The 26,821-nt window shown below is 42.8% G+C and overlaps 1 protein-coding gene across 1 annotated transcript in view; it reads right to left on the bottom strand.

Annotated features, from left to right (window-relative positions):
* The window catches only part of DNAH2 (dynein axonemal heavy chain 2), a 6,636,854-nt gene that overhangs the window by 5,568,782 nt on the left and 1,041,251 nt on the right, over nucleotides 1-26,821 (bottom strand). The window contains exon 15 of the mRNA XM_044077324.1: nucleotides 25,419-25,565. Within this exon, the coding sequence (XP_043933259.1) occupies nucleotides 25,419-25,565 (147 nt within the window). The remainder of the gene's footprint in view (nucleotides 1-25,418; nucleotides 25,566-26,821) is intronic.

Raw genomic sequence — 26,821 nt, 5'->3', positions numbered from 1 at the left:
CTTAACATCACCTTTATGCCCTACTCTACTCATGGAGTGTTTGGCTGACATTCGGCGTATCTTTAAAACAACAGGAGTCTTTGGTAGACTGGCCAGAAGTCAGGCTTCCATGGCAAGGAATCCCATCTGTTAAGAATACTGCAGCAGTGAAGGCAAGGACATCTACCATTATGGTAAGATTTTACACAACTGTACTTTCTGAGGATGGTACATCCAAATGTCAAATGTATGCCCTACACTATATGCGGGGAGTGTAAGTGTGATGTACAGTGTACCTTAGGCAACCTAAAGGCTTTGGTATACTGGCCGGACGTTGGGCTACCATGTCAGTGAATTGCTATTGTAATGAATGCTGCAACAGTGAAATGGAAGGACATCAGCAGTTGAATGTAAGCTATTAGTGGGGTCTTGATGCAGAGAAGAAATGTGACAGAGTAAGCTGAGATTTTATAAGTAGGGTAATGGAAGAATTTACTTTTCCTGATACAATAATAAGGTTAATTAGAAGGATATATGAGGGGATCAAAGGCAAAAATCAAAGTGGGAGGGTTCCTCTTTGCTAAGTTGTGTCTGAACAGAGGAACAAGGCAGGGGCTCCCCTTGGTCATTTACTTTATATTTAAAAAAATAAGTTATGCACTTACCATAACGTTCAATGTTTGTAGTCCATCTCACCCTTCATTCTTACACTTGGGATCAGAGCTGAACCTCGGCTCCAACTCGGCCATTACTCTAGCTCAAAAACTTCTAGTTGGCTTGTGGCTAGGAGGTATCCCATCATGCATTGCTAACCCAGATCTTGTTTGCTGCAAGGAGAAACATACAGAGACAAAGAACAAACCATGTCGAAAGGAACCAACATAACAATAAGGCAATAGTCGCTCTGCTCCCAGGTCCTCAAGGAGGGAGCAGGAGGGAGGGTTTGTAAGAATGAAGGGCGAGATGGACTACAAACATCGAACGTTATGGTAAGTACATAACTTCTTTATGTTCTGTAGTCCTATCTCGCCTTCATTCTTACACTTGGGACAGCGTCCTCAGCACCTTCATCTTGGGTGGCTCATTGGAAAATGCTCCTGAGTACTGTGGAACCAAAGGAAGACCTGTTCCTGGAAGCCATATCCAATTTGTAGTGAGTAATGAATGTATGTTGCTGCTGCACATATATTATCTAGTGGGATTTTAGCCTGAAAAGCTACCGAGGTAGACACAGACCTGGTAGAATGAGCTTTCACCTTGAAGGGAAGATTTTTGCCACTGGATGTATAGACAAAGGAAATGTAGTAGGAAATCCAGTGAGACAGTGTGACTTTAGAAACTGGAAGGCCCTTCCTTGTATCTGAAAAGGAAACAAAACAGTTGATCCGATCTTCTGAAATCCTTAGTTCTGTCAAGATAAAAAAACGCAACTGTCTATGTACATCCAGTTGGATTAGGGAAGAAAACAGGTAATTCAATGGACTGATTAATATTGGCCTGAGAAGAAACCTTAGGAATAAAGGAAGGGTTTGTCCGTAAGGAGACCCTATCTCTGTGAAACACCAAATAAGGGGGCTTAATGGAAAGAGCTTGCAGTTCAGAGACCCTCCTTGCAGATGTGATGGCCACTAAAAATATAGTTTTCCATGATAAGAACTTAAGGTCACAAGTAGCTGAAGGTTCGAAAGGGCTTGAGGTAAGGCTATGGAATATGAGGTTCAAATCCCATGGTGCCACTGGATCCATGACTGGAGGTCTTAACAAGGTGGCCCCTTTAAGGAAAGCTCTACGCAGTCTATGAGCCATAAGGTTAGGGTCATTAGCCAAATGAAAGGTAGAATAGCTGCCAGTTGAAATTTAATAGCGGCAGCTGCTGAACCTTGATGGAACAACTGAGTAAGGAACTCTAAAATGTCAGAAATGGGAGCTGTGTAAGGATCAAGGTTTCTCTCACGGGCCCAAAAGGAGAATCTTTTCCATTTACAGGTATAAATCCTTCTGGTAGAAGGTTTGTGAGAGGATGTCAGAATGTGTAATACCTCAGGAGAAAAGTCATGAAGCCTGACTAGGGATGGAATTGGAGCAGCCAATCTGTCAAACTGGTGGTGTGGAGGGAAGGATGGAACACACCTGACATGTGCATCAGCAAATCTGGCAATGGGTCCAGAGTCCACGGTTCATCCATTAGATGAGGTCTGAGGAAGGGGAACCAAATCTGTCGAGGCCAATAAGGAGCAATTAGGATCATTTTGCTTCCCAAGAATATTGCTTTCTGAATAACCTTCGATATCAGGGGGAATGGTGGAAAGGCATAGAGAAGTCCCGAGGGCCAATTGCGAACAAGTGCGTCTCTGGGTGTCTCCCCTTCCGGGGGAATTAGGGTGAAGTAGCTGCTGCATTTGGCATTGAGAGGGGTGGCAAATAGATCGCAGCATGGCTGACCCCATTTGCGAAAAATCTGTTCCGCAATGCATGTGTTCAGAGACCACTCGTCAGGCATCAGAAGAGCCCTGCTGAGCCTGTCGGCTATCACGTTGGATTTCCTCGGAATGTGCATTGTGACCAGAAAGTGTTGGGAAGACACTGCCCACTCCCACACTCGAAGGGCTTCTCTGCAAAGGGGATAAGATCTGGTCCCTCCTTGTTTGTTTATATACCACACCACTGACATACTGTCCGAGTGGATTGCAATTGTTCCGAGAGGGAGAAAGCTGTGAAATGCTTGCAATGCCAGAAGCAGTGCTCTCATCTCCAAGATGTTGATATGCAAATGAGCCTTGTGTTCCTGCCACGTGCCTTGGACTGTTCTCCCTAGATAATGCTCCCCCCCACCCTATCTGGGAGGCATCTGTGGTCACAGTGGCAACAGGGGGGGGGGAGGAAAAAAGTGGTCTGCCTGTATTTAGATTGCTGGTCTGGGTCCACCAGCGAAGATCCTGTTTGCACAAATCTGTTATCAGGATAGAGTGAGAAATGGGTAGATACTGTAGTGACCATCGGGCAAAGAGTAGCCACTGCAGAACCCTCATGTGTAGTCTGGCCAATGGGACTAATGTTATTGTAGAGGCCATCGTCCCTAACAACTTGAGCACCATCTTTGCTTTTGCTTTCCTTAGAGGAAGTAAACTCAAGACTTGTTCCCTGAGGTTCTGAATTCTTTCTACGGGAAGGTAAGCCATCATTGATATGGTGTTTATTTCGACGCCAATAAAATTCACATGCTGAGAGGGCGATAATGCAGATCTTTGCCAATTTACTGTAATCCCTAACTGCAAGCAAGTTGAAATGGTAGCGTCCCTGGCCTGCAACAGTAGATGCCTGGTAGTGGCAGTCAGGAGCCAGTCAGCCAGGTACGGAAGCACTTGGAATCCCCAATGTCTCAAGTGAGCCGTAACCACTGCCATGCAGTTGGTGAACACCCTGGGTGCTGTGGTGAGACCAAAGGGCAGGGAGTGAAACTGATAATGACTGGCCCCCAGCCAGAAGCGTAAGTGACTCCTTGATGCTTTGTCCATCTTGATGTGGTAGTATGCATCTTGGAGGTCTATGGAGAACATCCAAACATCTTTCCCTAACAACGGGAGTATCAACTGTAAGGTGACCATTCGGAACGTGGACTTCTGTACAGATTCGATCAATTTGCTGAGATCCAAGATGGGTCTCAAGTCCCCTGTTCTTTTTGGCACCAAAAAGTATCAGAAGTCCCTAATCCTACTTGGTCTGTGAGGACGGGTTGGATGACTCTCTTTACAAGCAACTTTTGGATTTCTAGAGTTGATGAATCCCCGTGATTGGGTGGAACATCTGGGATTTGTCTGATCCGAGGGGGTGGAGAAGAGAAGGGAATATGGTAACCTCTGGTAATTATCTTTAATACCCACTTGTCTTGAGTGATATCGTGCCAGGCTTCTGGGTATAAAGATATATGACCCCTGACTGGCTCCAGTGACATGCAGTCGGGCCTCCTTTCAGGAGCGCTGATAGGGACGACCACGAAAGGAATCGCGGTCTTCCTGGTTCTGCAGACCTCCCCTGCCTCTAGGGCAGTGTCTACCATTATTTCCTCTTCATCTGGAGAAGGAATCACCTTGTGCATCCTGAAAAAACCTCTGCGACTTCTTGAACCACATATTACCGCCCTTCTCCCCTTTGGGATAGGGTCTAGAAGCAACGGAAAAACAGACTCCCATGGCAGACAGGGTTTTTCCTTCCTGTTTGCACCTGGTGAGTGTGTCCTTTACCTTGGTTCCAAACAATGAGGATCCATCAAAGGGAGTGTTGGTAAATGTAGACTTAAAGGTCTCTGCAAAGTTACACAAGCGCATCCAGGAGTGTCTTCTAAGAGAAATTCCTGAACCCGCTGCCCTACTCACTCAGTCGGCTGCGTAAGATATCAGCCTCATGGAGGAGTTTACAGTAGAGCTTAAGGTAGACATCTGTGCATTGACCTTCTCAGATACCGCTTCAAATACGTTACATTGCAGAGTCTCTCCCATTTCTTTTAGGAGATCTCTCTGGAGCTTTGTGAAATGAGACAGGTAGTTCAGCGATCTAAGTGTAAAAGCCGCTGAAGAAAAGGCACGTTTCCCATACCTATCCATCGCCCGAGACTCCTTGTTCGGTGGATGGACAGTGGTGGAAGTTTCATCAAGTTCCTTTTTGGTGGCTGCTGCCACCACCATGGCACCTACTGGAACACCCTTAGTAAGAAAGTCCTTGTCCTGGGGTGCTGACAAAAAATGTATTTGGTCTTCTAGGAACCGGTTTCACAGAATCAGGAGATTCCCACACCTTTCGACTCACTAGATTCAGTAGCTCGTCAAAAGGTGGAGACACCCAAGAGGCGGAGGGTTGAGACCCGAAAGCCTTCAGGTACACTGACTCCTCCTCAGAAGAGGATGTGGTGGGCCAACCACCTCTCTGTTTCAAGATCTCAAGGATATCTGCGAATGAGATATCATCAGAGGATGACTTGGGGGACCCTTCTGACTTCTCGAGGTCAGTGTCTGATGTAATGGACTCATCAGGGGAGTCAACATGTTTCCTCTTACAAGTTTTCTTCCTAGGTGGCTCCTCAAAAGGGTATTCTGGGGAGACCTCGGAAGACTGGGGACCACTCATGGAGGTTTCCTGAGGCTGAGAGTCTCTGCTGTGTTGGAAGAGAGAGGGAGCTTTAGGGGGAAGAGTGTCGGTACCTCTAGTTAAAACTGAAGAGCTGGACAGCACACTCCTCATCACCTCGAAGGCCGATCCTCCCGGCGCTAAAGATGCCCCCTGCTCCAAAGATGCAGAAGCAGTACTCTGTGCCAAAGAGATGGGCTCCTAGGCAGATGTGGGGTCCAAGCTCATCCGCGCCGAAGCACCGAGAGGTAAGCTCGGAACCAAAGAGGTTCGATTTCAAGCATCCCCCATGGGCTTGACTGGAGAACTGAGGACCCTAGACCCCACGGACAGCATCAAAAGGGTTGAAGTGGATATTGGAACCAAGAGACCAACTGAGGTAGCTGGAACCGACCTTTACACAACCCGAGGAACTGACATCTCTGTCTCCGAAGGCCCAGAGTGGCTCGGAGGAGGAACATCAACAGGGTGTAAGGGGAAATTAGGCTCCAGAGCTGACTGCGAAGGAGCCGAAAGTAAATTTGCCAGCGCTGAAGTCTGAAGCAGTCTGCGCACCACTCTCTCAATGTCCTCATCAGAAAGGCTCCTAGAGGACCTGGAAGATAGAGTGGGGGACCTAGATCGCTGGAAGATAGGTGACCTAAGAGTCAGGGAGACCGGTCGAAGTTCAGCTAACCGGCTCCGAGACACAGTCTCAGTTATCAGCTCCAAAACTCCTGGAGCTGAAACTGATGGATCCACCATAGAAATCTCTGTCAGCACCGAGACCAGTAGAGCCGGGGAGGATGTAGTAATTTTGGCAATTTTGTCTGTGGCTCCAATGACACAGACTGAGTGGGAGACCGCCTTTTTGTAGATTTGTTTTTTTCTTTCTTAGAGGAAGGAGATTTAGAGCTGGAGGATGAAGGAGCTAACTCTTCCTCAAAAGAATGCGTCAATAGTCCTTTCAAAATAAGTTTGTTCTTCCTCTCTTGAAGAACACGGGGACTGAAAGTATGACGGAACAAACAAGACTCCTGGAGGTGAATAACCCCCAAACAGTACACACACAGATTGTGCCCAACCATTAAGGACATTTTCTGGGCACATTTTGTACATTTTTTGAAGCCCGAAGGCTTGTGGTCCTTAGTATCTTTAGACATAGTGCAATAAACAAGGTAAACTAACAATACACAATAACTACTTTCACAAAGATAGTCATGCTACAGCAAGACAAACAGGGAGACAGAGGACTAGGTCCTCTAACTTAAGCAGGCCTAGCCCTAAGATGAGAAGACAGAGATAATAAGAGGACAAGGTCCTCTGGCTTAAACGGGATTAGCCCAGAGAGAGAGACAAAAAATAGAACCGAGGACTAGGTCCTGTAACTTAAATGGGCCTAGCCCAAGGTGAAAGGAAAAGGAACAAGAACAAACAGCAGAAACAAAGCGATGCAGGGATACACAACAGGCCAACGGAAGAACGACCAATCAAGCACAAACAGTACAAACAGTAAACTGCAGCAAAATGTCTAAGACATACAAGTAATGCAATAACACACTAAACTAATATAATACAATCATTTTTGTCAACAAATAGCTAGAAAAATGTATTTAAAGTTGTCACTTAGCCACGGCCAAGAAGAAGCACGTCTGAGCTCAACGAGCGGCAAACGAGATCTGGGTTAGCGATGCATGATGGGATACCTCCTAGCCACAAGCCAACCAGAAGTTTTTGAGCTAGAGTAATGGCCGAGTCGGAGCCCAGGTTCAGCTCCGATCCCAAGTGTAAGAATGAAGGTGAGATAGGACTACGAACATCCACTGTTAAAGAAAATAAGGGACTCAGAAACTCAAGGATATAATTGGTACGGTGTTAAAAAAAAGTTGGCTTTATCTGCAGATGATATTATTTTGTACTTCATGGAAACAGAAAAGGGAACCAGCTTCATGGTGGCACAGTGGATAGTGTTGCCTCTAGCAAGAGGTTCCCCAGTTCAATGCTCGGTTGAGGTGCCTTCTGTGCAGAGTCTGCATATCCTCCCTGTGTTTGCGTGGGTTTCCTCCCACATTCCAAAGACATGCTGTAGGTTGACTGGACACACTGAACTTTACCATAGATGTGAGTGTGCTTGCGAGTGTGTGGTGTGTAAGAATTACCGTGGTACGGCTAGCTAACCGGCTGTGTAAACCTTTGCTCTAGATCACTGTTGAAGTGACACCCCAACCCCATTGGCAAAAATGGGAAAAGGGGTTGCAGATGGATGGAGGGAACCAGAAAAGGACATCTCAGTGTTGTGGAATATTCTGAGACAGTTTTTTCGGGATACAAGATTAATGAAAATAAATCAAAGGCTATAGCTATAAACTATGCACCAAAACATGAACTGGTACAGAACACCCATATTTATGGGGACATGATAAAACAAAGTATTTAGGAGTATGGATTAAAAATTATTTGGTTACGGCAGCTAAGGATACTAAACAAAAGATAATACAAAAACTGATAAACTGGAGGCTCTTGTCTATGGATATGGATAGCATGATAATAAGCAGTAAAAATGTTTTTAGTTCCTTTTGTTTTATTAACAGGTTAGGCATAATTTTATCAATTAGCGAAGTTGTGGATAGTAATTAAGACAGAGTTGAAAGTTTTTATTTAGGAGGGGTAGACGGCAAGAGTCAAGTGGGATAAGTTGATCCTCCCAAAAGAACAAGGAGGTTTAGTATTACCAGATTTGAAGGGATATTCTAGAGCTATACTGTTAAGGTTCTTATACATAACACAAGCAAAAAGCTACAATTCAAAGTGGAACAAATGATCATTATGAAGCGGGGGGGGGGGGTGTTAATTCAAGAAATAAGGAAAGAATGGGATTTTGGACGCAGATCCTTAAGGAGAAAAACAGTCATACAGAATATTACATTCAAAAAGTAGCAAAAAGTATACCAAGAACTAAGCCAACAGGGGAATGGAAAAAAGAGATTCTGCCAAAAGGGATGCCTGTAATTAGGGGTACAGAGAATAGACAAGAGGGGGCCAAAATTTACTAGAGGAAGACAGCAAAGTAACTAAGGTACTAGGAACAAATAATTAGTGAAGAAAAGCTAATAGAATGGGAAGAGGTCAAGAAGACATTTAGATTGTAGGTTAGTGATTGCCTTTCCTAAAAAGGATTGATATAAAAAAATAGACAGAAAGGGGTAGGGAAATCCTAAATGAAAGACTTGTACTGGATTAGATTTTAGTTGCATCTAAAACAGAAGCTGCTGTTAAAAGCAGATAATTAGTACAGCATATCAAATACTGCACTATAACTATAGAAAACAAACAGAAGAGGTCAGAAAAGATTGAGAAGAGAGATTAGATATGCAATTCACAAAAACAATGAGAGGACATATGTATGGCTCCCAAATGTGCAAAAAGTTATGTACTCACCATAAGTTGGCATCTGTGTTGTCCATTTTCATTCTTCCTCACAAACTGGTTCAGATCTGAACCTCGGATACTACTTGGCAGTATACATTAGACTTCTGATCCAGCTCTCGTGCTCCTCCGTCTACCAACAATTCCCTATTCCATCCCTATAACCTCAGATTAAGTTTGCTGCCTAACCTTGCACTTTCCCAAGAAAGATAAAAATAGACAGAAGAAAAGACAGGGCTCAAACCTGGAATGGAATGGTTCCAAACAGTGCAATAGGTACGTCCAGGAGTGACAGGGATATGGGACGGATGGGAGGGAAGGTGAGGAAGAATGAAAATGGACAACACAGATGCCAAGTTATTGTGAGTGCATAACTTATTAATCTGATGTTGCCCTTTTCATTCTTCTTCACAAATGGGACAGAATCCCCAGCTATGAAGTTCTAGGGAGGCCCTCTTAGAAGGGCATGCCGGAGCACTGTTGAACCAAAAGACACTCTGCTTCTGGATATGATGTCCAACTTGTAAAGCATAACAAACGTATGAGTCTTTGACCATACAGCTGCAGCACAAATGTTATCAATGGAGGTCCTTGACCAAAAAGCAGATGAAGGAGCCATGGTCCGAGTTGAATGAGCTCAAGGAGATCCTGGTAAATGTAGTGTTTTTTGAGAATAAACCAATGAAATGCAGTCTGTAATTCATTTAGCTAGAGCAACTTTAGATGCTGCTTGACCCAGGTGATTAGGGGAAAAAGATATAAAAAGCTGATCTGACTTCTTGAACTGTTTTGCTCTGTGAAGATAAAAACTTAGTTGTTTGTGCACATCAATGAGATAAAGGATGCATTCTCCTTTATTAGAGAAATTTGGAAAAATGACTGGTAACTGTATGGACTTGGTTGATGTTATTTTCTAACGCCACTTTAGGCAGAAAGGAAGGGTTTGTCTGCGAAAAAACACTGTATTTATGAAAAACAATGGGGGGAGCTTAGATGATGGAGCCTGGAGTTAAGAAATTACTTTCACTGAAGTTGTAGCTACCGAGAAGATCGTTTTCTATGAAAGAAATTTCATATCACATTTGTCTGCCGGTTCAAAGGGCGTCAGAATTAAACCTTGAAGGACAACAGTAAGGTCCCAAGAAGGAGAAGGGTCCTTTATTGGGGGTCTGAGAACAAAAATGCTCTTCATGAATGTCTTACACAATCTAGAAGAAGCCAGAGGAAAATTTATTTCCTAAATGGAAATTTGAAATGACTGCCAACTGTGCTGAGAAATTGGCCCCTTCTTTAAGAAGAGGAGTTAACAAAATAAGAATGGCAAATGTTGGGGTTGAAAAAAAATTGATATTCTGGCTGGAAGCCCAAACAGAGAAACTTTTCCATTTGTTTCTGTAGACTCTATTGGTAGAAGATTTCTGGGAGTCCAGAATAATATCATGAACTCGGGAAGAAAGCATGGACTGTCCAACTATTACTGGAAGTGGATAAACCATGTGGTTAACTTGAGGGCATGGAAGTTGGGATGTTGAATTCCTAATGGCTGGGATAGAAGATCCTCAGCAGTCTCCAGTATCCATGGAGGATATGGCAAGTGAGACAGAAAGGGGAACCATACTTGTCATGGTCAGAATGAGGATGACTGAGCTCTTCAGCCTGTTTGCTTTCTGTATGAATTTTGGAATGAGGGGAAGGTAGGCATAAAGAAGTCCTGGGTACCAGTCGTGAATCAGGGAGTCTCTCAGTGACTCCCCCTGAGGATGGATCAGAGCAAAGTACTTGCTGCACCTGTTGTTGAAGGAGGTGGCAAATAGGTCATAGCAAGGTTGTCCCTAACGGCTGAAGATCTTATTCACTTCCCAACTGATTGACAGACCACTCGAGGCATCAGAATAGATCTGCACACTTTGACTGCTAACACTATGGTTTTCCCTGGGATGTGCATCTCAATTAAAAAGTGATCTAAAGAGATTGCCATTCCCTAACCCTCATGGCCTCTCTGCACAGGGGGTAAGAACAGGTTCCTCCTTGCTTGTTGATGTACCAGACTACTGACATGTTGTCTGTCTGAACTGCAATAGTCCCCAGAGGGAGAGCATCTTGAAATGCCTGCAGTGCTAGGACTGCTCTCATCTCTAGAATGTTGACATGCAAATTGGTCTCTAGAGAGGACCACATGATTTGGACCATCCTTTCCAAGAAATGCCCTCCCCAACCTAGTTGAGAAGTGTCCGTGGTCACTGTGGCAACTGGGGGCAAAAGAATGGACAGTCTGCCCAGAAAAAGACAGCTGGACTTAATCCACCAATGAATAAGATGCCTGCAAATTGGAATGAGTCTTATAGGAAAGGATGGGGGTTGAAAAAGAATGGACCATTGTACAGCTAAGGTCCCCTGGAGAATTTGCATAAAAAGCATGCTAAGGGAATGAGTAGTATGCCAGCTAATATCTAAGCCAGAGCTTGTAGCAATAGTCTGGCTGAAGAATGGTAGGAAAGTATAGTCTGTACCTGATGTCTTACAGATGTAATGTAGTGGTGAGGTAAGGAAGCTATTTGAGTTGCAATATTCAAAAGAGTCCCTATGAATTCCAGGCTCTGTACCAGAACCAGTTTTGATTTGGCAATATTTTTCGAGATACCAAAGGTGTTGCATATCTGGAGCAAATAGTCCCTAGCTTGTAGAAGTTGATGCTTGGATGGGTCAGTGAGGAGCCAATCGTTGAGAAATGATATGGAAACACCTGTAATCCGTTGGGTCTCAAGTGAGCTTCTAACACTGCCATGCATTTGGTAAACACCCTGGGGGCTGTGGTGAATCAACATGGCAGGGTTCTGAATTGGAATTGATTGGCTCCCGGTGAAAAGCGTAGATGTCTCCAGGATTTACCTATCTAGTGTTACGTGACAGTATGCATCCTGGAGATCTATACAGCACATGCAATAATCCTTGTGCAGAAAAGGCAGGATGGACTGGACCATGACTATTCAGAACTTCACCTTCTTTACATACTGCTTCAACTTGCTTTGATCAAAATCGATTAGAGGTCCTCGTTTTCTTTGGTATTAAAAGAAGCGTGAGTAAGCTCTGAATCTTATCTTGTCAGGTGGGACCTTTTGGATGACTTTTCTCTTGCAGCTTTTGAATTTCTTGAGCTGCATTTTTCCTTTGACTGGGTAGAACATTGGGAAGTTTCTTCCTTTGAGAAGGAGGAGGAAGAAGGGAAATGGTACGTAGAAACTTCCGGATATTAATCTTAGCACCCAAAAATCATTTGTAATATCTGTCCAGGTGTCTAAAGTGCAAAAAGAATCGACCGCCGGATGTCTCCAGAGTTGGATAGTCAGGCAGCACTTCAGGATCACTGATAGGGCCTATGTGAAAAAGAATCTCTTAAAAGCCCTAGTTCTGTGGGCCACCTCTACCTCTAGGGTGACGTCTACTATTAAAGCTTCCTTCTCTGCCTCTGGAGGAATTTTTCCTGTGCGAATCCTGGAAATGTCCCCGCGACTTACGTAACCACATCTTCTTATCATCTCATTGGTTCCTTCATAACACCCACTGAGGGGTAGAAAACTTGAGAGGAAGACTTTTTGAAGTCCTCAGCAGACTTGAACTCCGAGAGAGTATTTGATAATTCTTTAGTCAAATCTCTCTGTAGCCTACTAAAATGTGCCAAATAATTTAGATACCGGAGAGTGAAGGTAGCTGAAGTGAACACTTGCTTTCTAAATCTGTCCAACGCTCTGGAATCTTTGTTTGGTGGATGGACAGAAGAGTTCTGTTTTGCAAGCTCTTTCTAGCTGGCTGCTGCCACCAACATAGCAACAACTAGAACCTCTTTACTCCAGTGGGGTCTAGGAGGAGGAGCCAAAAATTTGCGCAGGCACTTGGGGATGGGTTCAACAGTGTCCAGTTCCTTCCACGCAAGTGGGAAACCAGATCAATCAGTTCATCCACTGGGGGGGGGTTGGTCACCCAAGACGCAGAAGGTCCAGAACCGAAAGCCTCCAGAAACACTGATGCTTCAGGAGAAGGAGATTGGAATAGCTAACTACCTTTCTGCCTGAGGATCTCGAGAATATCTCCAAAGGAGATGTCATCAGGTGGCGATCTGGGGGATAACCTCTCTTTCATAAAAATTATGCCCACGAGAAGTGAATTTTTTTACGGCCTGTAGGTTTGTCCAAGATAGCTACAGAAAAGGAGAACAACCCCTTTATGAACAATAGCAAAAATAATCTACAAGAATAACAACTTTTTTATATCAGAAAAGGACAGAAAAAGAAATTACCAGTAGGAAAAGACCTTAGAATAGAAAGGATGAAAACACCAACAATGGTATTTAAAAAATATACCTTTCAAATTAGGCAACAGAGGGTAGCAACAATGGTAGGAAGACTACTAACAACTTAGTAGAAAAAGATTTATATATATATATATATATATATATATATATATATATATACACACACACACACACACACACACACATTATACATATATATATATATATATATATATATATATATATATATATATATATATACACACACACACACACACACACACACACACACACACACACACACACACCCCAGTGACAACTAAAACATAGGCTCTAAGAATAGTTGTAAAGTTTGAAAAAGAACTACAGAAATTTGACAACACAATAATAACAAAGAAAAACTTGCTTACAATTGCTTGAGATTGGAGCCTACTTCTAACCATGATGGCCAGAAAAGAGATCTGAGGTTATGGGGACAGAATAGCGCATTATGAGTAGAGGCCAGAGGGAGGAGCTTGAGAGCTGGATCAGAAGTTTAATATATGTGGCCGAGACGGGGTCCCTTCAGATGATCGAAGTTTTAAAACTTCGAATTTCATATGGCCGAGACCATATGATCAAAGTTTTAAAACTTTGAACGTTCTGAATGTAGATCTCCATACAGTGTGGAATGGGAAATGTTCCTTTTCCTCACTGTAGTGCGTTCCCGGAGTTCGTATATTTAAATAGCATGGGGTGTGGGGGGGTGCAGCCCCTCTGCAAAAACGTCCAGGAACATTTTTTTTGTTTTTCTTTCGGGTGTTCGAAGTTTTGAAACTACGATCATATGGTCTTGGCCATATGAAATTCGAAGTTTTAAAACTTTGATCATCTGAAGTATACCCGGCCGAGATTAATCCAAGGTTCGGATCCGAACCCATTTGTGAGGAAGAATGAAAAGGACAACATCAGATTTTAAAGCTTTAGGGTTTTTGCCTGGAAGTTTTTGCATAAATAATTTTCTACCCCAAGAAAACACCAAAGAATTTTTCCTCAGGTAGATGGCAAATGCTAGAGATGGGGAAAAAAGAAGTTACTGGGAACATATGTCTTGTGAGTGTAATGAGTTGACAAACTTTAAAAATTCCCTACAGGGTACTCTGTCAGGAATACTGGGTGAGAAAGTGAATGATGCAACTAAAGAAATTATTTTTGAGCTAGGATATAGGATCTGAATTTCCTAGAGACAGTAAGGCCTTAAGTTTAATTCTGATGGCTAACAAAAAAAAAAACCAAATTACTAGAAAATGGAAATCAAAATCTAAAGCTATGCCTGAAGTGGTGAATATTGCAACAGACATAAAAGAACAGGAAGTGGGAGGTTTTGAAAACTATATGAGTAAATTACATAGAAAAAATGGAAATTGTGGGAACAATACATGCAGAAAAATGTTTTGGAGGGGAATGAGGTTTAACAGATGGTAGAAATTGAATAATTTGTGTAATGTTGTTTAGAGTATAGGATATTTAATGTATGTGATGTATAATGTTTGTAACTGTAAATATGTTAATATGGTTTTACTATTTTTATGTAAATTTAAGTTTGCCTAATTCACAAGTGATAATTCTATAAAGATGTTTTTAAAAAAAGAACAGATCAGTGTTGCAGTAGCATAGGCTATGTGGGTTATATCTTGCCATGGATGAGACAACCAGCTAGTTTCCAAAACTTAAGTGTACTTTCTACATGACGTACCCACTGACCAGCTCGAGGAATGAGAAGTCAGAGAAGTCAGTCACGCAGAACTCAAACCATCAGTGCCTTCTTGTTTAAGAGCAAGGTAGGCTAGAACCTTGCAAGCTAATTATGTGCTATGAAAAAAGGGAAAAAGGAACATCTCCAACCAAGTAAAAAAAAAAAAAAAAAAAAAAAAAACGATAAAATAAGTGAGATGGAAGGAGGGTGTTCCTACTGCAACAGTGATCTATTCAAACATCTATTGTTACAATAAGTTTTCTTACACAACTGCACTACGTCCATCACTAGATCACTGTTGCAGTAGCCTGATTTAGATGTATAAAATAACACAGTTAAGAAAGAAAGAGAAGGAAGAAAGATCAGAGTCCAGGAGCCCCTGGAGAGCAGTTCTTGCAAAACCAATTTGTACTGCTTGGTGAAAGTGTACACAGGTAACCAAGTTGCAGCCTCTAGCATATTTCTACAGTCCATTCCAAAATGCCACAGAAGTAGCCAAAACACTGGTAGAGTGGGCTGTGACATTGCCTGAAAGTGTCTTGTTATGGTGAGAATAACAAAATAGCATGGGACAACCATGTAGAAATTGTCTGTTTGACACTGTCCCTGTTTCTTACTCATAAGAAACAAAATAAGAATTCTTGAAGGTTTTTACCCTGCCAATGTAGCATCTGAGATGTATGTGGACTTTCTCATGCATTCTCTGGTTCTGTATAAAAACAGGAAGACATACGGCCTGGCTAACTCTGAAATCATCATCATTTTTATCTCATCTCTTCCTATCTTAGCTATTAATTGTAGAGTCTTGTCTTCCTCTAACCTTATCATAATTAAGTCTATTTTTCTATAAATATTTTCTTTTGTTTCTTTAGTTTGTTTATGCATTCCTCTACTTTATAAAAATTTTCTAAAATTTCCAAAATATCTCCAATACCTCTACAGGATTTCTAGTTATTTTTCCCGTCATAGAATCCCTAAGTTTGGTGACACCCCCTTTTTTCTATTGCCCAAGTTTTGTGCTAAAAGTTATTGTGCTCTGGAGTTGCTATCAAAAAATAGTTGCTTAACATCAATCTTTTTAAACTCATGCATATTATCTAAATACTCCCTTATTTTCTCTTTAGCACTCTGCAGTTACTCCTTTTTCTGTTCTGTGAAATTCTTCTTATTATGCAATACTTAAACCTTTGTCGGCTGCTCTAAAGATTTCCTATTACTACTTAAAATATATATATATTTTCCTTTCTACCCTGTTTTTAAACCCCATTTCATTTTATCCCATGCACTAGCTATTTGAATCTTCCCTAACAACATTCAAATAATTTGAATTACCCATTCCTTAGAGATCTCTTTTTCACAAAGTATGAACCACAGTTTTAGCTCTTTTGTTCCAAAATACAGGAACTTGATCAGAAACCCTGTTTTTGGTGAATAAACATTTGGCTGGGACTTTTGGTACGCCGTTTTTTTATTTTCAACAATAAAAATTAAGATAAAGCTGTGTAGGGTACTGAAGTAAAAATAAAGATGTTTTCATACTCATGTTTTGTGGTTTATTTTATTTAATTTTTATCATTGCATGATCTTAAATGGTTATTGGACTGAATGTGCATGAAAGCTTTCAGTTAAATACACACACTTCTGTGAAATATAATTAATTCCTACCCCAGTTATTGTACCTTGGGGAATGATATGTAAATCCTGTCTGATTTCCAAATACTGAATTCACTTTTCTATAACAAATATTTTCATTTATTTTTTTCAGAAATCTACTCTCTTTCATTATATCTTCTCCTGAACATCACCCCAATACATCCACATGACTGCAAATCAAGATCCAGTCCCCATCTACAAGTAATATTCCCTGTTAAAAGCTGATTATTTCTCCCAAATGTTTTAAGCTCTACAATAGCAGTTTCTGATGGCAAATAAATTGTATTTATTTTTTATTGACATTTGTTGACTGGGAAAGTCCACTAGGTTAAAAACCCATTTTTAGTGGAGGCCCATGGAATTCTCCTCCCTTGCCAACAGCCCCTTACTACCACAAATCTACCATAACAGTCTGTGCCTTTCTTCTTCTATCACTACTGGAGCCCCTTTAGCAATCAATCTTATTATTATTCTCCTTTTCATTGGTCTGTGATAGTCTGCTAAAAGTCCACCCTGAAATCCATTCTTGTCAACTGCACATGCTCATATCTTATCCAAATGTGTCTCCTGAAACATTGCTACTTACATACATTTCTTAATATAATTCAATACTCTGCTTTTTCTCTATACCTGTAAGGCGATTTCCATTCCATGATAACATGACAACAGTCGCAACTGTTACAAAAAGCTATTACTCCTACTACATAACAGTTCTCTTGAATGTATATTTCCAGCTTTTAGCTTACTTGCACACACTAATGTTTGGCAGGTTGATCTTTTATACAGTTACTTCTTCTCATCTCCACTTGAACCAGTTACATTTTTCATGACGTTTTGCTTCAATAAAAACCCTCAAACAAAAAACAAAATACATTTTCAGAACCTCCCATCCACTTATAACTTAGAACAAACACACAAAGCTATATACATTTTCGACAAATGAAGTTTACCCTTTCAGATAGGAGCAGCTATCCCAAATGGACAGCAGCATCACATATATTACCTAATCTAAATTATGGTTACCCATGCTAAAATAGAAGTTATGTCCTTACCATAACGTTCCATGTGGAGTGTTCATCTCGCCTTTGTTCTTACACATGGGTCCGGAGCCGATCCTCGGCTCCGAGTCGGCCGCTTAGCAAAGCTCTGCATCGAGAAGAAGCTCGAGACCAACCTATCTCCCACAATCCCCTCTGCCCTTACCTCAGATCTAGTTTGCAAACAATACCAGATCCCCAACAGGAATGTAAACATACATACATACATACCAAGGCGTAGCTGAAACCAGCAGCAATAGCAGAGAGAAATCAGTAGCGGGAGAGCCAAACCAGACCTCTAAACTGGACGTTCTTCCTGACCTGAGGGTGGGAGGGTGGGAATATAAGAACAAAGGCGAGATGAACACTCCACATGGAACGTTATGGTAAGGACATAACTTCTATATGTGAGAGTGTTCAATCTCGCCTTTTGTTTTTACACATGGGTAGCGTCCCTAGCTCCGTGACCCTGAGAGACTCACGGAAGAACGTTCCTGAGCACAGTGGAACCAAAGGTTGCCGTGTCCCTGGAAATCCTATCCACTTTGTAATGAGTGATGAACGTATGTGGTTTAGACCAAGTGGCGGCCGCACAAATAGTATCCAAAGGTAGGCGGGCCGCATGAGCCAGAGATGTAGAGACTGATCTAGTAGAATGTCCTTTCGGTTTGGTGGGCAAACTCTGCTCAGTAGCAGTATAAACAAAAGTAATACAATCAGATAGCCATTTGGAGAGAGTACGCTTTGTCACTGCCATGCCCTTTCTGTTGTCCGCAAAGGCTATAAAGAGTTGGTCTGCTTTTCTGTGATCCTTTGTTCTATCTAGATAGAATCTAAGTTGTCTATGAACATCCAACTTGTGTAACATATATTCCAGCTTATTGGAATGGTTTTTGAAAAATGTGGGGAGTTCAATGGACTGATTAATGTTGTTGACTGAACAAACCTTGGGAAGAAAGGACGGGTTGGTGCGTAGGGATACCCTATCCGGGTGAAAAATCAAATAAGGGTGCTTAATGGAAAGAGCTTGAAGTTCTGACACTCGTCTGGCTGAAGTGATAGCTACTAGAAAGAGAGTTTTCCATGATAAGAACTTTAAAGAACAGGACGAGGCTGGTTCAAAGGGTGGTAGCATTAGTTGGGACAAAAGGAGGTTTAGATTCCATGGAGCTGTAGGGAATCTGACTGGTGGTCTAATATGAAAAGACCCTTTTAGAAAAGCCTTACAAAGCCTATGAGTCATAATAGGCGCTCCATTCTCTCCTACATGAAAGTTTGAAATAGCAGCCAATTGAACCCTCAAGGTGGCAGGAGAAGCTCCTTGGTGAAATAGTATGGATAGAAACTCTAAAACTTTGTTTAGTGGGGCTATTAAGGGATCTAAATGTTGTGCAGTTGCCCAGTATACAAAGCGCTTCCACTTACTAGTGTAAATTTTTGTAGTGGAAGCTTTATGAGAGGCTACTAGAATGTTCTGAACCGCAGGAGAAAGAAGATCAGACCTGGCTAAGAAGGGAAGCGGAGCAGCCAAGCTGCTAGTCTGAGGGACAGGAGTGACGGGTGGGGAGCCCCTGATGAATGGGTCAGTAGATCTGGCTCTGGGTCCAGGATCCAGGGCTCCCATATTTGGTGTGCTTGAAGAAAGGGAAACCAAATTTGACGAGGCCAGAATGGGGCAATGAGAATTACAGTCCTTTCCAGATTCTTGGCTTTCTGCAGAAATCTTGGTATCAGAGGTATAGGAGGGAAGGCGTACAGGAGACCAGGGGGGCCAATCGTGAATCAGAGCGTCCCTGGCGGGGGTAATAGGGCAAAGTAGCTTCTGCATTTGGCGTTCATTGGAGACGCAAACAGATCGCAGCAAGGCTGGCCCCACTTGCGGAATATCATGTCCGCTATTGTCTGTTTGAGGGACCACTCGTGAGGTAACAGCATGGCTCTGCTCAACCTGTCCGCTATGACGTTGGATAACCCCGGGATGTGCATTGCTATCAGAAAGCGACCCGTGGACTCTGCCCATTGCCAAATTCTCATGGCTTCTCTGCACAACTGGTAAGATTTGGTTCCCCCTTGCTTGTTTATGTACCAGACTACGGACATGTTGTCCGTTTGAACTGCAATGGTCCCTACAGGTAGAAGGGGAGAAAATTGTTGCAACGCTAGGGACACTGCCCTCATCTCCAGAACATTGATGTGCAGGTTGTACTCTAGATTGGTCCATTCGCCTTGGACTGTCTGTCCCTGAAAGATGCCCCCCCACCCTATCAGAGAAGCGTCCGTGGTCACTGTAGCTGTTGGAGTGGGTAGCACAAACGGCCGGCCGCCGGTGAGATTGCAATTCTGTAGCCACCAAGATAGGTGTGTCTTGCAGATGTCTATGATGTGAATTTCGTGTGTCAACGCTAACTGTTGGAATGACCATTGTGCGAACAGCAGCCATTGAAGAACTCTCATGTGCAGTCTTCCCAAGGGTATAGCAATGAGGGAAGCCGACATGAGTCCCAAAACTTTTAGAACCAGTTTGGCCGGGGATTTCTTGGACAACAGGAGTAGAGATATGTGATTTTGTAGAGAGGCTATTCTTTCTGGGGGAAGTCTTAGAATCAAGCAACAGGTATCCAAATCTGCTCCTATGAATGAGATATGCTGTGACGGCTGTAATGCAGATTTTTCGAAATTTATGGAAATTCCGAGTTGAACACAAAGTTCGAGTGTGTAATCCCTGGCCTGTATCAGTCGACGCTCGGTGGTGGCAGTAAGGAGCCAGTCATCCAGATATGGAAACACCTGGAATCCTAGGCGTCTCAAGTGAGACGCTACCACTGCCATGCATTTGGTGAAAACCCCTTAGTGGTTTTAGTATATCTTCTTTTTAGTGATGTTTTATTTTTTTGTGAATATCATATTATGAAATGGGACTTTTTCTTTAATGTGATTCATTGATAGTATAGAAGGACTGTATATGTATACATATTTTTAGTGACTAGAATATGCCTTATAAGATAATAGGATTTTACTATGTCTCTATGTCTTGCAGATTTGCACACAAATATACTGAATTGTGTATTGTCTTTATAGAAATAGACACCTAGGTGTCAGTGTTTTAACATTGCCTAATTTGGTCAAGACTTCCTATCCATTTAATTAATATATCATGCTCAATTGCTTAATCTTTATTGTTTAATTGTTTTATTATGTGATTTGTATTGTATATAAGGATAGGGGTGAGATATGTTGTTTGTAACCTAATTAAACCAGTTGTTTGTTTTTACCTCGTGGTGGTTCCAGTGTTTCTTCCTACTGAAAACCCTGGTGGCTGAGGTTAGACCAAAGGGCAGGGCCCGAAACTGATAGTGACTGGCTCCCAGCCTGAAGCGCAAGTGATCCCTGGATGCTCTGGCCATTTTGATGTGGTAGTATGCGTCCTTGAGATCTATTGAGCACATCCAGTCGTCCTTCTGTAAGAATGGAAGGATCGATTGAAGCGTGACCATCCGGAACTTTTCTTTCTTGACGAAGGAATTGAGATTGCTTAGGTCCAGAATTGGCCTCCAGTCCCCTGTCTTTTTTGGAACTAAAAAGAACCTTGAGTAAGTTCCGAATCCTCTTTGGTCCACCGGGACTGGTTTCATGACTCTTTTTTCTAGCAGCTTTGAAATTTCTATAGCTGCAGGTTCTCGCAGATGGGGCGGTACATCTGGGATTCTTTTCTGCGGTAACGGGGGAAATAGAAATGGAATTTTGTAACCTCTGGTAATAATGCTTTTTACCCATCTGTCTGAGGTAAGTCTTTGCCAGGCCTGAGGGTATAAAGCTAAGCAACCCCCGACTGCCTCCAGAGCAGGACAGTCAGGCCTCCCTTCAGGAGTGCTGGAAAGGCTTCCCAGGGACTGTATCCCTGTCATCTTGGTTTTGCGGAGCCCCTCTGCCGCCAGGGCGACGTCTTCCACTTCTGCCCCCCCCTCTGCCTCTGGAGGGGGCATCACCCTGTGTGCTCGGGAAAGAACCCTGGGGTTTACGAAACCACATTTTTCCACCTCGTTGCCCTTTGGGGTATGGTCTGGATGGGGTGGAAAAATGGACTCCGACAGCAGACAGAGTCTTTCCCTCTTGCTCACACCGGGTAAGGGTCTCCTTTACTTTGGGGCCAAAGAGAGTGGCACCATCAAATGGGGCGTTAGTAAAGGAAGACTTGAAGGCTTCCGCAAAGGAGCATAAGCGCATCCAGGATTGTCTACGGAGAGCAATCGCTGAAGCCGCAGCCCTACTCGACCCTTCGGCTGCATACGAGATGAGCCTCATGGACGAGTTCACAATAGATGTAAGGGTATTGAGCTGTGCTGTAACCTTTTCCGCGACAGCAGCATCTGTAGTACCCTGGAGGGTATCTCCCAACTCTTTGACTAGATCCCTCTGTAAACGTGTAAAATGTGTCAAATAGTTCAGCGATCGCATGGAAAAAGTCGCTGAACTAAAAATGCGCTTCCCATACCTGTCCATAGTCCTAGAATCTCTGTTAGGCGGATGGACAGATGAGGAAGATTCAAACATCTCCTTTTTAGTGGCAGCTGCCACCACCATAGCATCCACTGGAACTCCCTTTGTGAGGTATGCCTTGTCCTGAGGGGCCGTGATATAATTGTTTGGCTTTCTGGGGACTGGCTCCACTGTGTCAGGTGTCTCCCACGCCCTTCGAGCAATCAAGTCCATCAACTCATCGAAGGGCGGAGTGACCCAGGAGGAAGAAGGGCGAGCACCGAATGCCTTCAGCAAGACTGACTCATCCTCAGAAGGGGGTAGGGCTTGCCAATCACCTCTCTGTTTTAGGATCTCCAGGATGTCAGAAAAAGAGACATCCTCTGAGGGTGATTTTGGGGACCCTTCTGACTCATCCAAGTCAGTGTCCGATGTTAAGGACTCTTGTGGAGAATCCAAGTGCCTCCTCTTACACAATCTTTTCCTCGGGACTTCCTCGGGGGGGGGCATCCGATGAAGCCTCCGAGGAAGAGGGGGCTCCCTCTGGGAGTGGCTGAGACACTGGTGCTCGATGCTTTTGAGTAGCCGTAGGTGCAGAAGAGGATAATGGGCCTTTATGGGAGGGGGACGCTGTTTCTGCTGATGTAGTTGTCTGGGAAGACAATACCTTCCTCATAAGATCGAAGGCCCCCGGACCCCGAGCCGAGGAATCCCCCAGTTCCGAAGAACGTGGATGAATCTCTGACGCAGAAGCCAAGGGCACCGATCCCGAGGATGGAGCCGAGGTGATCCGTGCCGAGGCACCGAGAGGGAGAGTCGGCACCAAAGTATCGGTTCGGCTCTCGGTCCCGGAACCAAGGATAGATCGTCGGCTCCGCGAGTCCGGGAGAGGTTCCGACGGAGTCGAGGTAAACGGTGCCGACCGAGAAAGGGACGGTTCCGGAACCAAGGGCTCTGCAATCAACAAATCAGCGTCTCCCGGCTCCGATGGCTGAACAGGTCTCGGAGGAGGATCAGATGGAGACAAGGGAAGGCCTTCGAGTCTCGACACCAACTGAGAGGAGACAGCAATAAGTTTGGACAGGGCCATGTTCTCCATCAGCTTCTGCACCACACGGTCTACGTCGGTGTCGAAGAAATCGAAGACGGTGCCGACCTTAAGAGAGCCGGAGGTGGCAGTTCTGTCACCGGTTCCAAGACTCGAGGCTCGGTGACAGACACTAGTTCGATACTCGGCCCCGAAGTCTGTGGAACCGGTGAACGAACTTTAAAAGAAAACTTGGAGCCGATGACGTAGGCTCCGAAGTCTTCGACTCCTTCGAAGATTTAGAGGTCTGGTCTGACTTATCTAAAGCCTCTTGAAAGGCAGGCTTCAGAAGACCCCTGTCCATGAGCTTCCTGCGCCTATCTGTCATGACCCTTCCATTAAAGGAGTGACATATGGAGCAGTCCTCCTGAAGATGGAGAGGGCCAAGACAGTAGACACAGGAGCTATGGTTGTCTGTGACAGACATCTTCTGTCCGCACTGACATCTCTTGAAACCTGATTTAACCTTGTCAGACATGTCAAAAAGATCACAAAAAAACTAGTGAAATAACACCAATATATTAAATCTTAGCCAAAGGCCAAGAATAATGTTATGAAGAAATGAATGTAGTCAAATCCGAGAATTAGTGAGTGGGGTAGGCCCTAGGATCCTAACTTTAAACCTAAACTGTTTTAACATTAAAGATTTTAGTCAATCGGAACCGAAGACCCAAACACACAACAAACACCAGCAAATGTCACAATCCAGTAACTTTAGATCAAAAAAATTTTTAAGAAAAAAGATAAATCTTATCTGAAGTTGGCTCAGAGCTCTTCAAACGATGTGATCAGATGCAGCGGCAAACTAGATCTGAGGTAAGGGCAGAGGGGATTGTGGGAGATAGGCTGGTCTCGAGCTTCTTCTCGATGCAGAGCTTTGCTAAGCGGCCGACTCGGAGCCAAGGATCGGCTCCGGACCCATGTGTAAGAACAAACGGCGAGATTGAACACTCTCACATGCATATTTTACAGCCTGCATTCCCACATCTTACAATTACTTTTTTTTTTATTTTTTTTTTTTATCTTGGTTCCCATCTCAGATGTGAAAAACATCTTCTTTGCTTTAGGTAACACATTAACTTTACCCTTATGAAAAAGTACACTGGCTACCTTTAAACAAACTAAATTGTACACTGTTCTATTAAATTCATTATAGTAGTAAAACTGCTGAGGAGGCTAGTACTTCTCATTCACTTCCCACAATGTCAAACTTCATTGTCCACTGAACTACTTTTACCTTTAAATGTAACCTCCTAGCAAAGGGTGCTAAGACGACTCAGGATTGTTTGCACATGCACACAGCTTGCCTCCAAGTAAAAGCAGTCAGCAATGAGGAAAATACAGCTAACAGCTTTGCAGAGGCACAAAAGAATCTGTAGATTTCAGTTTGAACACAGCGTATAGACTTCCCCTAGACAACTGCTTGCTCCTGAAGACTCCTAATCTCCCATTGATAGCTTATGATAATGGGTTAAAAAACAAGCTAATAAATTTGCAGTTAGTGGAGCACACGTAACACTCTAACCCATTGCTGTTAAAAATGTGGCAGTCTTTGTGCGGCCTGTTAAGAACTGCTCATATCATAATGTACCACGCACAGCCAGCCAGATAAGTGCTCAGGCTTCCAAATAGCACTAAAATGGTACAGACCCATCTTGTTCTCAAAAACATGTCCGAGTCTTCTCAAGTTAGGGTTACCACCTATCCCACTTTATGAGGGACAGTCCCTCTTTGGGAAGTTGTGTCCTGCAAAAAAATTGTAAAAATGGCAAATGTCCTGAGATTTTAGGACAAAAATATTTCCTATATTTTTTGTAATTCAAGAAAAACTATCTTACTCTTGTTGAAGGTTTACCAGTGGAAAAATGAAGCAATACAGAAGAAAAAACCTCTGTTATTCCACCACAGCAAAAATTCACCACGATAAAGTCCTATATCAGACAGCGAACAAATTTAATGGTTGAAATAAAAACAGCAATAAAATTCCAAAATAATGAAACCATAAGCACTTTCGGCTGTTTAGCCTTCTTCAGATCCGTAGGTATGTTTTGGCCTGCAAAATCTAAAGTTTGTACTGAAAATGTCCCACTTTGGGCATTTGAAAAGGTGGCAACCCTATCTCAAGTGTAAAAAAATATCACAGAGAAGGAAGACCCCTAAATACTGTAAACTCTACAAAAGTTTCCCTATGACAATTCACAGACAAAAACACATTCAGAAAAATCTTCCAAAGCCACACATACTCAGACTGGGAATTTAAATGCAAAGTTGGTTTTACTTAAATTTTTCTGTGTAATATCTAATCATACAATCAAAGCCTGATAGTGCCAATTTACAATCCATAAAAACATGCATACACACACTATATGCAACACAGGTATAACTATGAAATCAACCAATATGCTATTCAATAATGTTTGCTTAGTACACAAAACATGATTTATGGCTGCTTTTGATAGCTTAAGTGTAAGATAAATTCCCAGCAGAAAGGAACTAAATTCTAATATCTATTCTTTTTTTCAGTCTTGAAAACTACAGCTGTGTGAATGAAGTTGAAGGTAATGGCATTGGTAAAACCCATCATGTAAGCAGGGTTTACAGTGGAATGCAAATTATTTTGTTGCAACATATACAGACCTGTTGTAGTCCCGCACAACAAGAAGTACATTCTCTCGCAGGTTGCGCAGCTCCTCACGCCTCTGGTACACATCAACCACATAGTGAGGAATCTCAAACAGCAGTGTCTCCCAGTAGTGGATTTCCCGGAAGAGCTTTAGCAGATTCCTTGGAAGTACAACACCCAAGTTAAAATTGGCATAGTTCACAAACGAGGCTTAACTACACACTTATGAAAAAAGTAATCAAACAAGAGAACAGCATTCAGTGATAAGAAACTGGTACAATACTGTTTTGAAAGCAATCACAAGGAAAAAAAAGTTATGTACTCACCATAACATTCCATCTGTGTTGTCTATTTTCACTCTTCCTCAACTTTTGGGTTCAGATCCAATCTTCAGATCAGACTTGACTGCTTCTTCCTAATCTTACAATACTTGAAATTTTGCTGTCTTCCCTTTACCCATAGTGCCATAGTCACCTAACATACCTCAGATCTAGTTTGTTACCCATAGATATGTAGAGCACTGGAAAATGAGAAAAGAATAGAAACTGGAGCTCGCACAAGGAACAGAGGTTCCTCCAATACCCCTCAATCTTTCCAGGAGTAAAGCAAGGAGGGTGTTGATGGGTCGGACGTTGAGGAAGAATGAAAATGGACAACACAGATGGAATGGTATGGTGAGTACATAACTTTTTTATCTGATGTTGTCATTTTCATTCATTCTTCAATTGTTGGAAGAGAGTCCCCAGCTACCTAAATCCTGGGAGGACTCTAATGAAGGATATCCCGAAAAACAGTTGAGCCAAAGACTGCTCTTCCTCTGGAGACCAAATCCAATTTGTAATGAGCAATAAAGGTATGAGGATTAGCCCAAGTTGCAGCTGCACAATCATCATCCAAGGAAGTTCTAAACAAAAAGGCTGAGGACGTCTCCACAGACCTCGTGGAATGGGGTTTCAGAGGTTTTGGTAAAGGCAAAACAACTTTTTCATAAACAAAGATTACCTTTGTCTGTCAAGGCCAGTAAGGGACAGTCAGTCAACCACTTGGCCAATGTAACTTTAGATACTAGTTTGTCCAGTTTTGACTCAGAAAAGGTAACAAACAATTGTTCAGATTTTCTCAAATCTTTGGTTCTGTGAAGGTAGAAATGTAACTGCCTGTGGACATACAAAAGATACGACATATATTCTCCTTGGTTAGAAAAATTACGAAAGAAGACTTGGATGTTGATGACCTGATTAATATTGGATTCCAACACCACCTTTGGTAAAAAGGAAGGATTGGTCCATAAGGAAACCCTAGCCCTGTGAAAAATTAAATGAGATTTAGAAGACAATGCTTGCAGTTCACACACACTTCTAGCAGAAGTGATAGCAACTAGGAAAACAGTTTTCCAGTTCAAAAACTTCAAATTAGA

The sequence above is a fragment of the Protopterus annectens genome, chromosome 7.part0 (genome assembly GCF_019279795.1).
Source record: "Protopterus annectens isolate FY-2018-M chromosome 7.part0, PAN1.0, whole genome shotgun sequence".
NCBI lineage: Eukaryota > Metazoa > Chordata > Ceratodontiformes > Protopteridae > Protopterus > Protopterus annectens.
Note: the sequence above shows the minus strand (reverse complement) of the source record. Positions and strands in the feature narration are given on the sequence as shown.